At 52.8% G+C, this 13,852-nt stretch overlaps 1 protein-coding gene across 2 annotated transcripts; it reads right to left on the bottom strand.

Moving 5' to 3' along the window:
* Nucleotides 1-319: 319 nt before the first annotated feature.
* Il34 (interleukin 34) lies at nucleotides 320-13,332 on the bottom strand. Of its 2 annotated transcripts, none has more exons than XM_047529883.1 (6): nucleotides 13,157-13,332; nucleotides 7,272-7,405; nucleotides 6,405-6,482; nucleotides 5,991-6,152; nucleotides 1,183-1,318; nucleotides 320-969 (listed from the first exon to the last, which is right to left on the bottom strand). In XM_047529883.1, the coding sequence occupies exons 1-6, from the start codon at nucleotides 13,182-13,184 to the stop codon at nucleotides 773-775; spliced, it is 735 nt and encodes a 244-aa protein (XP_047385839.1). In that variant the 5' UTR covers nucleotides 13,185-13,332; the 3' UTR covers nucleotides 320-772. The 2 variants fall into 2 exon arrangements, with proteins under 2 accessions (XP_047385839.1, XP_047385840.1); XM_047529884.1 differs by having other exon boundaries at nucleotides 5,991-6,149.
* Between the last annotated feature and the right edge of the window lie 520 nt (nucleotides 13,333-13,852).

Here is a 13,852-nt window from a genome sequence, read left to right as displayed (position 1 = left end):
CGGGCCACGCAGGAGTGGCTGGGGCTTGAACCTGGACCGGGGTCTTTGAGATGCTTCACTCTGCCCCTGTTGGCGGGAGCCAGGGGGAAGGAAGAAGGAAAGATGGCCAGGGTCACTGCCAAGGGACCCAACAGCCACAGAAGACACTCCTCGGGGCCACCAAGGCGCCACAGGCTAGGGAAGGGCTGGAAGGGACTCAGTCCTCAACTTACCCCAGTCACGGCTTTGCCGGGGCCAGCCCAGCCCGCACGACCTCCTGTACTTGGCCGGCTCCCAGCCCCTCAGGGTCACTCTCCAGATGAAAAGAAAACCCAACAAAACCAAACAAAACGGGCATTTAATAGAAAAAAGGATCTGGAAGAGCATCCACTGTGGCAAGATGTGGCATTCGGCTCTGCCCTTGGCCAGCCCCTCCCACCAGCCCGGCTGGAAAGCCTCAGTGAGCCCCAGAGTCCTACCAGGGCCCCACCCCTGCCCAGGGACGCTCTGGCTGCTGTGGCCCCGGGAGACTTCAGCACCCTCTGCAGGCAGGGGAGGCCGTAAGGGTGGCACCGGGTCTCCCTGACCCCCACCACTCCAGGTAAGACCAAGTAAGGTGTGCCAGGTGGGAAGCTGAGCCCAACTGCGGCACAGGATCCCCTCAGAAGGAAACACCCCTCCCCAGGGGCCTCTCTCAAGGGGGAGGTCCCCTCGCCACACGGCAAAGTCTCAGGCCCCGTCCAGCTCCCAGAATTCCCCAGATGTCCCCACCCAGGGTCAGCATACAGGCCAGTCAGGGCAAGGGGCCCTGGCCCTTTGCCCTGACCTGGGGTCCAGTGCTTGAGCCAGGGGAGTGGGGCAGGGAGGTGGGGGTCTGCTGGGGTCGGGGGTACAGCTGGGCAGCCTCACACTGCAATGCAGGCTCTGGACCATGGGGCTGAGGACTTGGCACCTCACAGTCCTGCCATTGCAGGATGGAGCTGTGTTTACCTATAAGGGACAGAAAAGAAAAAACAAAGATTGCAGGAGACATCAAACCACCCTCCCCCCAAGCTAAGGAAGACACATACTCAGGGCCCATCTGGTTTTCCAAAAATGATCTGTCACTCTGGGGAGCAGAGGGTGTGCCCAACTCTTCCTACTGACCCAGACATAGTTGCCTGACCTCCTGTCCCCCAGCCCCGCCCACGGGGAGCTCCTTACAGCAAGAGCAGTACAGCAGCTCCATGACCCGGAAGCAGTTGTCCAGCAGGGCCTTGGGCCGCACCAGCTTCAGGCTCTGACCTGGGGCATTCAGGAGGGACAACACCTCTTCGACCTTGGGGCTGATCTCCACATTCTGGAAGGAGGAATCCGTCAGAACCATGACAGACGGGGGCACACTGCACGAGAGAGCCGTGGGGGCCACCTGACTTGGTGCCACCCCAAACCACAAAAGAGGGGCAATACTTTCTGTGACCAGGAACCTGTGAGTTCTGTCTCACCTTCTTCGAGCAGGTACAGAGAGGGTCCCAGCTCTCCCCCCTCATCCAAGCACAACACAGAGGCTCCCGTTTCTCCATCATGGGAAAAATGAACACAGGGCACAGGCCAGGACAGGGAGGAAGTCGCCGTCTAGCCCATACATGGCTGCCCGCCCCCTGGAGGACCCTCACCTGGGAAAACCGCCCTTCATGAAGCAAAGGCCCCCATCAACTGCAAGGAACAAGAGAAAGCCCTCACAGGGGTCATGGAGCTCAAAGTCACACAGGCAGGGCCAGGTGTCAGGCTCCAAACTCAGGGGCTTCCCTCCACGAGGCTCAGCAACAGGGAAAACGCAGGCCGCAGCATGGGTGCCAGAAGTCCCTGAAGAGGGACCAGAGCCACTGTAGAGGCATCAAGGAAGATGTGGGGCCTGAGCTGGGGACAGCAGCAGCCCCAGCAAAAACTCTGGACTGAATTCTGCCTCCCAGCACCCCATACCCCATATCCCAGAACCCTCAGTACCTGTGAATGGGACCCTATTTCTAAGTGAGGATCTGGAGCGATGACATCACCCCAGATTTGGGAGGGGCCCTAGATCCAGTGACCAGTGTCCATATGAGAGACAGATCACAGAGAGAGGTGAGCACATGGCAGAGGCCGTGCAAAGACTGAGACGGCGGTTGGATAACGTTGTCCAAGGTGAGGAATACCCAGAGCCATCCCAAGCTGGGAGAAGCAAGGGAAGACCCTCCCCAGGGCCTTCAGAGGGAGTGTCGCCCCGCCAACACCTTGATTTGGGACTTCCGGCCTCCAGAACTGTGAAAGAATAAATTTCTGTTTTAAGGCATTCATTTTGTACCAATTTGTTGCATCAGGCCTAGAAAAATGATACACAGGTGGAGTAAGAATGACAGAGGGAAAGAGAGACCCATCCACGGCCCACTTCTTATCTGGGGAGAATCCAGCAGCCCAGTCATGTATCTCCTTGCCCTGGTGAGAGTACACAGCCCCACAGGAGCCACTCTGCCATATAGAGAAGCTCAAAGTTGAGGAGAGCTGGATAGACACCACTTTCCTAAAGCCTCTTACAGGAAAAGAGTCTGGAAGTTCTTCAAAAAGCTACCCATAGTGATACCACATGACCCAGCAGTTCTACTCCCAGGTGCAAACCCAAAAGAATTGAAAACAAGGACTCAGACACTTACTCGTATGCCCATGTTCACAGCAGCATTATTCACAAGAGGCAAAAGGTGGAAACTGCCCAAGACAGATGGATGCACAAATATGGCATCTACACAAAATGGAATATTATTAAGCCAGGAAAAGGAAGGCCTTGCTATGACTTGGATGAACTTTGAAAACATTATGCAGCCAGCTGTGGTGACGCACATCCATAATTCTAGTAATTTGAGAGGCTGAGGCAGAATGATCAGAAGTTCAAAGCCAGCCTCAGCAAATTAGGGAAACCTTAAGCAAATTAGTGAGAATCTGTTTTAAAATAAAAAATAAAATGGGTTGGGATGTGGCTCAGTAGTAAAGAGCCCCAGATTCATGAGAACTACAGAACACTAAAGAAAGAAATTAAAGAAAACCTTAGAAGATGGAAAGATCTCCCAAGTTCTTGGGTAGGCAGAATTAATATTGTCAAAATGGCCATACTACCAAAAGTGCTATACAGATTCAATGCAATTCCAATTAAAATCTCAATGATATACCTTACAGAAATAGAGCAAGCAATCATGAAATTCATCTGGAAGAATAAGAAACCCAGAATAGCTAAAGCAATCCTTAGCAGGAAGAGTGAAGCAGGGGTATCGCAATACCAGAACTTCAAATATACTACAAAGCAATAGTAACAAAAACAGCATGGTATTGGCACCAAAATAGACAGGTAGATCAATGGTACAGAATAGAGGACATGGACACAAACCCAAATGAATACAGTTTTCTCATACTAGACAAAGGTGCCAAAAACATGCAATGGAGAAAAGATAGCCTCTTCAACAAATGGTACTGGGAAAACTGGAAATCCATATGCAGCAAAATTAAACTAAACCCCTATCTCTCACCCTGCACAAAACTCAACTCAAAATGGATCAAGGACCTTGGAATTAGACCAGAGACCCTACATCTTATAGAAGAAAAAGTAGGTCCAAATCTTCAACATGTCGGCTTAGGATCAGACTTCCTTAACAGGACACCCATAGCACAAGAAATAAAAGCAAGAATCAATAACTGGGATTCAAACTAAAAACCTCTCAGCAAAGGAAACTATCAGAGATGCAAAGAAAGAGCCTACAGAGTGGGAGAAAATCTTTGCCACTCATACTTCAGATAGAGCACTAATTTCCAGAACATATAAAGAACTCAAAAAACTCTACACCAAGAATACAAATAACCCAATCAACAAATGGGCTAAGGAAATGAATAGACACTTCACAGAAGAAGATCTACGAACAATCAACAAACATATGAAAAAATGTTCAACATCTCTAGTAATAAGAGAAATGCAAATCAAAACTACCCTAAAATTCCATCTCACCCCAATTAGAATGGTGATTATCAAGAATACAAGCAACAACAGGTGTTGGGGAGGATGTGGGGAAAAAGGAATACTCATACATTGCTGGTGTGGTTGCAAATTAGTGCAGCCACTCTGGAAAGCAGTGTGGAGATTCCTCAGAAAGCTTGGAATGGACCCACCATTTGACCCAGCTATCCCACTCCTTGGCCTATACCCAAAGGACTTAAAATCAGCATACTACAGAGATACAGCCACAACAATGTTCATAGTTGCTCAATTCACAATAGCCAGACTGTGGAACCAACCTAGATGTCCTTCAATGGATGAATGGATAAAGAAACTGTGATATATATATATAAATACACACACATAATGGAATATTACTCAGCTATAAAGAATAATAAAATTATGGCATTTGCAGGCAAATGGATGAAATTGGAGAATATCATGCTAAGTGAGATAAGCCAATCTCAAAAAACCAAAGGACGAATGATCTCACTGATAAGCGGATGATGACACATAATGGGGGTGGGAGGGGTGGGAGGGGTGGGAGGGGTGGGGGGAAGGAAAAAATAGCAGAATGAATCAAACCTCATTACCCTATGTGAATGTATGATTACACAAATGGTATGCTGTTACTCCATGTACAAACAGAAACAACATGTATCCCATTTGTTTACAATAAAAATTTTAAAAAAAGAGTCCCCAGATTCAATCCCTGCACTGGGGTAGGGGGAGAAAGTGGGACAAAAACAATGCAGAACCCAGACTCCAGAGACCTTCAAGTGGAGAAGGAGGTAGAACAGAGTCGTCGAATCAGTTTCAGAGCTGGATACAATTTGGGGGTTCATCCCAACCCCTTTACAAGTGATGCCTCTAAAGCCCAGAGGTGAACAGCTTGTTCAGGGCTGTATGGTTGGCAACACAGCTGGCGTCCAAGCCCCAGGGGGACCTCCGACATTACAGGACCCCTGGGAGATTTAAAAGCTAAGAAAACCCCAAGTTCTTCCCTACGTTAAATCCACTTAAAACAAAGCCATAGCCTGCTAGCAGAGGGGGAGAGAAGAGAGGCTGAAAATCTGGCTGCAGGGATGGATATTTAACCAGGAGAGGCCAGGGAAGGTGGGCCGGGCTGAGGAGCCATCCCTCTCCCCAGCCCGAGCCCAGCTCCTGAGAGCCTGCCATCAGAAAGCTTCCCAGGGAGATGAGGGCAGAAGGTGTCTCTTCCCCAGGTCAGTCCTTCCTGCCCTGGGACACCCATCTTGCCCGTGGGCACACAAGAGCCACCAAGGAAATCACTGGACCTCCTGACCGCAGCAAGAATTGAGAAGGCAGCCCTTCCAGCCCGGTCCCAGGCAGCTGCAACCATGGCCAGTCCCCCGCCCTTTCGTCCCAGCTGGCGGGGAGGTTCTGGCCCCAGACAGGCCCTCCCGGGCAGATGAGCCCAGGCAGCTGGCTGAGCAGGGTGGCAGGTGCCTCCTTGGGGCAGGTGTGCTCTGGGGCCTGAGGAGGGCTGGGCAGGGGTCCCAGGCACGAGCCCGCCTGCACGGGCACGTGACGATCCCGTGGCTCAGGCTCTAGAGAGGACATCCCCCGATGCCTCAACCCTGCAGAGCAAGAAGGAGCCTCTTTTTTTTTTTTTTAATTAATTTTCTTAACTAACTCAACCTGTGGTCCATTAGGGCTCCCACTCTGCGTCACACGGTCACATACCCACCATCAGCGAATTTTCCAGAACAGTTTCTCCGTCCTACACATCTCCTGCCTCCACATTTCCTTCCTTCCTACGCCCTCAAAGCCTCATTTCTCAGACTCAGAAAGAGGATCCCGTGGCCCGTCCAGGACCCCGAGCGGGAGGAACAGGGCCTGGAAGCCCACGCTGCTTCCTCCCTGCAGCTCCTCTTCCAGGGCACCTCCCCAGCCCCCCACGCCCTCCCAGCACTTTCCACACGCCCCCCCTTCCTCCACAGCCCTTGGGCACCCCCCTTGGACACACGCGCTCACACACGGAGGCCCAGCTTACCACAAGGCCCTGCTTGATGTTGAGCAGCAGTGTCTGAACCTCCTGCACGAACTTCCAGGACGGGTGGCCCTCGAGCAACACGTCCTGCACCGACTCGGTGGCACTGAGACTCACCAAGACCCACAGGTACCGCTGCTCCTGCTCGCTCACCCGGGCCCTCTGCTGCAGGGACAGGAGGAATGGCTGCAACCCCCACACATGGGCTGCTCCACTGTGACCCTCCCCCAAGGACTTGTCCCTGCATGGAAGTAACCACAGATCCACAGAGGACACCCTGGGCCTGGACCAAGGGTGGGCTTGCTTGAGGGACTGGTGAAACACCCTGGCCAGCCAACACTGAAGTGCCTCTCAGGCTGGGGCCCTCAGGGGATCGCAGCATGTGGGGGTCTCCCCAACCCAGGAGGGGGTCCTCACCAGCCTGGTGATGTTGGCGATCCTGAGCACCCCCGCGTAAGGCACACTGATCCTGTAGTTGATGGGGAAGTAGTGTTTCTGGAGAGGGACAAACCATGAAGTCAGAGGCAGGAACGGCACAGACAGGCTGCCCCAGCCCAGGTGCATGGCAGCGCAGGAGAGGGCCCGGCCCAGCCCCCGGTGACGGAGGATGTCCTCTGCCGAGGACACATCCCTGGCTCTCTAAAACCAGCTCGCTTTCCTCTGGGACACAGGGAGGGTGAAACTAAATACATAGTTTCTGTTCAAACAGAAGTTTCAGGCCCAGTATAAGGACCTCCTACTTTAAGAAAGACATGTCATTGGGGGCAGGGACTGTTGAGAGAGATGTTCTAAAACTTAATATGGTGATGGTCACACAACTCTGGGAACACACTAAAAACCAGGGAGTTGTACTCTTTAAAGGAGTGAATTGTATGGCATGTCAATAACACCTCAATAAACTTCTAAAAACAGACAAATGGTCACGTGAGCATCTCCACTCTCCAAAAAGAACCAGACACCCCAGTTGGTAGGTCTTTGTCTCCCCTGCTAATAAGTGCCCGGGGTTCCCCCAAGGAGTTGCTGGATTCCATTCCTGAGTCACAGGGGGAAGGCCCTCTGGAGGTGGGAATCAGGTCAGGTCAAGAAGGAGAGGTGGAAGCCCTGAGAGATGGCGGGAGGGGCCAGCAGGTGACCCCCAGACATGTTGGTTATGTGTTAGAGAAGGGAACCATGGCAACGCTGGGGCTGACTCAGGTCCTAGGAGGGCCCCTGAGTACCCAGAGCCCCGTGCCAGGTGAGCCATGGGGCTGGGAACAGGAGCGCTGGCAGTGCCCATGTGGTTACCATGTACTGAAGCCGGTTCCTGTACTGCAGCTTGTCCCGCAGGAAGCCTGTGATGGTGCACTCCTTATTCTGGGTCAAGGGCCACACCTCCAAACCCTCGTTCCCCAAGGCCATACCAAGGAGGATCCCAAGATCTGTGGACCACAGCCAACAAGAGCACATGAGCTCCAGGCACCACGTCCACACTGCCTGTCTTGGGTTACAAAGACGCATAGGAGAGGTGGTGGCAGGTGCACAGAGCCCAGAGGGGCCTTCCCACCCAGCACCCGCACGGTTTCCCTGGGTCTGGGCCTCGGAAGAGCAAGGACAGGTTGGCTCAAGCAGTGCAGAAGGTGATCCACATCCACCCCTCCCTGGCCAGCAGAGACCCCCAGGATACACCTAACTACGGTCAGCTCTTGCCCCATGGGGTAGGCCCAAACCTCCCTCCAGGGCAACCTCCGCCCCTTGTCTAGGGGTGACGCATTTTCAAAGCCCATTGTTGGATTTTCCATGCAGATGTGGCTTCTAGTTCCAACTCTAAAACTGACTCTTTGCAGACCAAAGCTCCTTCTTCCCTGCTGTATCTGACCTTGGCATCCTTCTTCATTAAATGGACCAGTGGTCTCTAGCATCTTCCATTTTGGTGGTTCTGGGATGCTAAGCAGATCTCAAACAGGCTCTATCTACAATGATTTGCCAACATTACCCGTATTTACCACTGGGGGTCACTGCGACCTCAAAAACAGCCTTCGTAATTTCTGCCTAACTGAATAGACCCAAAGTATCTTGAGAGAATTCGCAATAAACAAGGGGCTACGTGGATCAAAGCAAAAAGAACAAAACATAAAAGGGCAAGATGTATCCAAAAGTTCAATCTCACTAATAAGAGAAATAAATTCACATTAAAACAATTAGATTGGGCTGGGGTCATGGTGCAGTGGTAGAGCGCTTGCCTAGCATGTTTGAGGCGCTGGGTTCGATTCTCAGCACCACATATAACCAAGTAAAATAAAGGTCCACTGACAATTAAAAAAATATTTTTTAAGAAAATTAGCTGGGTGCAGTGGCGCACTCCGGTAATGCCAGTAGCTCAGGAGGCTGAGGTAAGAGGATCATAAGCTCAAAACCAGCCTCAGCAACTTAGCGAGGCCCTAAGCAACTCAGTGAGACCCTGCCTCTAAATAAAATATTAAAAAGGACTGGGGGTATTGCTCAGTGATTAAGTGCCCCTGGGTTCAATCCCTGGTACCAAAAAAAAAAAAAAATAGATGCCATTTTTCATCTGTCAAAATATAAAAATATGTGGTAACACACAACTGTTATAATCTTAGAAACTTGGGAAGCTAATTACAAGTTCGATGCCAGCCTTGAAAAATGAGCCAGACCCTGTCTCAAAATAAATAAATAAGGGCTGGGGTGTAGCTCAGTGGAGCTAGGTTAGTTTGAGGCCTTGGGTTGGGTTCCCAGCACCATAATAAAAAAATTTTTTTTAAAGAAAAAGAAATGAAACAAAATGATTTCTATGTATTTGTTTTCTTTTAAAAATAGTTGATGATGCCAAAATAGTGAAGTAGGTGTTCTCATGCTGAAAGCAATTTGGCAAATGTTGTTATTAATGAATTAAATAAAGTCTAGACCCTTTGACCCACTAAACTCAAAAATCAGAAGGAATAAAACAAGACAAAAGAGACAAAACCAAAAGATTTATGGACAAAGACTGGACATTGTAGCATTATTTTATAATAGCGAAAATCTGTAAATGACCAAGACATTCCATAATAATCAATGTAGCCAGTAAAAATCATACTATTAAGTAATTATTATAATGTGTGATGAGAAAAATAGGATATGTATAGTGACTTTTTGAAAAGCATGACCCAACACTATCTACATACCCAGCGGGACTTGAATTTTGTTTACATGTGTTTACAATTGTTTACATGTATGTTTGGAAAATGTGGAAAGAAATGTACCAGATCTGTTCAGGAGATTTTTGTAGAACATTTTGTATGTTTCACAATCCATGTCTACTATTATTATAGCCAGAAGTAAAAATTTCTTCCTCTCCTACCCAGCACCCCGTGAAGATAGCCAGCCTGGCTGATTCACCTCCCTGACCACCGGTTATGAGTAGGGACCATTGATCGGACTTTCCACACTCACTCACTTCCTGGTACTTTGAAGATTTTTGTCCCTACAACCCTGCTGGCCTGGGCCAAGCTACCCTCCTCCCTCTCCAGTCCCAACCTGCCAGGTCCTGCTGCTGAGATTTGCTCCTGATGGAGCCCCTCACTAGGAGCACCTTCCCTCAGCTTGGCTCCTCATGTGACACTCATGGCCTGTGTCACAGGGGGACTGCTGCTGCCTGCCCTTCCCCGCCGTGAAAGGTTCCAGTGTGAAACCATCCATCCAGCACTTTCACTCTCTTCCCTTCTACCTGACGAGGTGTTGGGCCAAAGGAACAGACAAACAAACCTCACCAGAGTTTGCGCCTTTGATACCAGCTTGCTCTGTGTCTTGTCGCTAAGTCATAAAGACTCAGCCTGGCACCCAATCCTACAGGTTTGGACCCTATGTCCCAGCCTTGGCTCCAGCTCCGCCTTGCTCTAGGTATCCCTTTGCACTGCAGAGTTCTTTAAAATCTCCCTGGGCTTCCTCCCCCACCCCAGGGTCTACCCTGCCTATACCAGCCCCACCAGCCTCCGTCTCCAGCACCACCTGCCTGGTTCACTCACTCCCTGACCAGCACTGCACCCTTGGTACATGAATCGCCAGTGCTGCAGTCTTGTTGACTGAGGGCTTCATGCCTGAGTTTTGGGGTTGGCCTCCCACAGTGGAGATGGGAGGGTTTATCTGAATCCCCTGCAGAGCCAGTTGAGGCAAGGATAGCTCAGCTCTCCCCACCCCAATCCAGCAGGCCTGGGGTGGGACCAGACAATTCGCCCTTGAAACAAGCTCCCAGGTGAAGCTTCGGCCTTTGATCCAGGCATGCACTTTAAGAAGCATGGACCTAGAACACAAAGGTGCAAGATGGTGGCCCAAGGGCCACGTCGAGTCCACAGGTATTGCACATTAAAATCTGAATTTCCATCTTTCTTTTAAAGAAAAAAAAAAAGTGTTTCTGCAGGGCATGGTGGCACATGCCTGTAATCCCAGTCACCCAGGAAGGAGGCTGAGGCAGAAAGATTGCAAGTTTGAGGCCAGCATGGACAACTTAGTGAGACCCTGTTTCAAAATAAAAATTAAAAGGGCTGGAGGGATGACTCAGTGGTAGAGCAAGCTTGGGTTAAATCCCCAGTACCACAATAAATAAATAAATAAAGTCATTTTCAGCCCGGCACGATGGTGCACACCTGAAATCCCAGCAGCTCAGGAGGCTAAGGCAGGAGGATTGCAAGTTCAAGGCCAGCCTGGGCAACTTAGCGAGGTCCTAAGCAACTTAGGAAGACCTTGTCTCAAAATAAAAATAAAAAGTGGGGGGATGTGGCCCAGTGGTTAAGTGCCCCTGGGCTCAAATCCCAGTTCCAAAATAGTGTTTCCGTCTACACTGCTTCTTCTTTCCCATGCGGCCATCACCACGGGAGTCCTGCCCTGGGGCTGTTATCCCTCTGGAACCTTCTGGTCCTGCTAACAGTGGCCTCTAAGCAGGGACCGGGCCTAAAAGTGCCAAAGTAGCTCAGCCTGGCACAGTTGGGCACATGGGCTGCCCTGGAAACCTCTCCCTAGTCCTGCCTTCCTGCAGTCTGGGCACCTTCCTCTAAGTCTACAGCTGGGCTCCATTTCTCATTTTAAACTTCTTTTCCGTAACCTCCACCCAGGGAAGCAGGGAAGCAGGCAGGGTCAGCACGACCAAAATCAAACTGACTTGCCTCCCCCACACTCTGTGCCCAGGAGCCACACAGACATTGCATCCCTGACCCTGGTTAGGAGGCGCTCCTGCCTCCTCCTCCCTCCAGAGGACCAGCGAGACAGAAGCAGAGGCTGAGGCTGGAGGAGATGGGTATAAGGAGCTCCTTTCCTGGATCCCTGGCCTAGGAGGGAGCAGGGGAGCAGGGACACCTGTGACCTCTCTGAGATGGCCCTTTGCATGGTGACAAATGGGGCCTGTCACCCCCACCCCCAGAAACCAAATCTGAGCCTGTGTAATGGGTTGACTAGCATTCCCCGCCCCCCACCCCCCGCAAATTCATATTCATATGGAGCCTCAGAATGTGACCTTATTTGGAAACAGGGTTTTTAGAGAGGCAACTAAGCGAAGAATCCCGAGGTAAACTCATCCTGGATTTCGGGAAGGCCCCAAATCCAGGGATTGGTGTCGTGGTAACAAGGAAAGGACATGGACACACAGAGGGAAAGTCCACGTGCAGACGGAGGCAAGCTGGAGCGAAGCTGCCAAGGAGCGCCAGGAGCCCCCGAGGTGGGAGGAGGCAGGAAGGCTCCTCCCCAGCCTTCAGAGGTAGCATGGCCCTGCTGACGCCCTCCTTCCAGGTTCTGGTCTCCAGAGTACATTTGCTGCCACCCAGTTTGTGGTCATATATCTCAGCTGCCTCACACCCCAGCATCCAGGGCCCTCTGCTGGGCAGCCCCTGCCCCTGCCCCGGCCCCCCACTGCCCCACCAGCCCTCACCTTCCTGAGATCTGCCTCCTGGGGCCCTCTCCCCTCCACCCCACGAACTGACATCCGCTACCTGCTGCCCCATGAGGTTTCAGCAGTGACCCCAATAAGCACCCCAGACTATCCTCAAAAGCAGGGGACCCCACCCGCGACCCCCACTCCAGTCCCCCAGGGCTCCCTGCGGTCTGGTGAAGTGGGCGCTCTTCGCCGGGCTTTCAAGGCCGCAGCCAACTGGGCCCAAACCACCAAACCGGCTTTCCCGGCTGGCCTCTCCGGCCCCTCCGCCGAGCCTCTGCCTGGAACTGGTCCTCACCACGCCGTCTGCCTTGTGAATGCCACCCAGCCTTCAAGACCACTTCAAGTGGCACCTCACCCATGCCGATTCCTCTGCTCCTCAAGACCTGGAAGCTTCCAGAACACTGGATCTGGCTGGGTCCTTCGCCCATTCTGATTGCCCTGACCTGACCCTTTGCAGGGTCGCTCCACAAGGACCAGGGTGCACCCAGCTCTTCTCTGAACCCCTTGAGGGCTCCAGCTCCTGCCCTCGTTTATTTGGCCCGCAGTTCCTGGGCACCTAAGTGTGCACTGGGTGGCGGAGGCTGAGGGGCACAGAGCAGACGAGGTCCTGTTGTCACGGCAGTCACTCTCCAGTGGGCTCGTGGGCGTCACCAGAGAAATGTGCCAAATCAGAGTGAGCGATGTTGAGTCTGGGGTCTGGGAGCTCCCGGTCGGCCTCCCACCCAGCCAGCCTGAGGGTCCTCCAGGCCCGTTCTTTTCTTCTGACATCATTCAACTTATTTTTCTCTTTACTGACCACACCGTTACCTCCCTGCTTTTTAATTTTGTTGTTAGAGAGTGAAGGGTAGAGAAGAGCAAGCTGCCTTCTCCAGGTGCCTGGCCACACATGTCCCCTGTGTCTTGGGTCCCTGGTCCCCACCCCACCCCTGCTGGCCACACCCAGGGAGGATGGAAATCCTCTCTCCACCCCCTCTGCCCCTGCCATGCTCTCCAGCGCCATGAGTCCAGTAGAGATGAGATGCTGCCACCCACTCCAGTGCCTGCCCTGTCCTCCAGCCGCTCACCCAGCCTGGGACTCCTGCCCAGCTTCTCTGCCTGAGCCTGGGGTCAGGGGCAGGCAGGGCAGAGCAAGGCTGTGGAGTCCCCAAGACTACCTGGGAAGCATCTCAACTTCTCACCAGTAAGAATACGCTGGTGGCCATGGCTGTGGCTGAACCCTCTCTGGGTCAAAGCCTCCCGGACTGGGTCCCCAGGGACCCTCGGTACTCACAGCGCAGCCAGGCGAATCCCCGGGGCATGGTGGTGCACTGGGTTCCCCCAAGAGCAGAGGTGCTGTCCCCAGCGGTGTGTCCACGGGAGCCTGAGCAGGGCCTACATGGCCATGTGTCAGAAAAGGTGGCCACCAAGTCAGGAAAGGGCTGTCCCTGAAGGAACTGCCAGGCGGCAGGGAGAAGGCAGGTGCTCCTGGGGCAGCAGCCACCCTATCTGCCTGGCAGTAGGGAGGACAGCTGGGGGGCGGTGGCTGCCAGTCCCATGGCAGCCCAGGAGCTGGTGTGAGACAGCAGCCTCCCTCAGGGGCTTCCTTCCCCAAGAGGAGGAGAAGAGGAGGAGGAAGAGGAGGAGGAGGAGGAGGAGGAGGAGGAGGGGGAGGAGAGTCCCCAGCAGGCCCCTTGGAATCTGGGGCTGGGTGGCGCTTTCTCTGATTTCTTCCGACTGCAGCTGCTCAGTGTGAAATCCGGCTCTGGAAAAAGAAGGAGGAGAGAAAGTGATTATGTAAGAGCAGAGCTGCCACTCAGCCACAGGCAGGCACGGAGGACCACGGCGCACGCGGCACGGGCCGCCGGAGCCGGGACACCCTGCGCTGGCCGCTGGCCATGCGGGGAAACGGGTTCACACACGACTTCAGGACTCGCGAGCTGCTGCGGCCCCAGCCCAGGAGTGAGTTACGATGACACCAGCTGGCAGC

This window comes from Sciurus carolinensis, chromosome 16, assembly GCF_902686445.1.
Source record: "Sciurus carolinensis chromosome 16, mSciCar1.2, whole genome shotgun sequence".
NCBI lineage: Eukaryota > Metazoa > Chordata > Mammalia > Rodentia > Sciuridae > Sciurus > Sciurus carolinensis.
The sequence above is the reverse complement of the archived record's forward strand: the minus strand, read 5'-3'. Positions and strand labels throughout refer to the sequence as shown.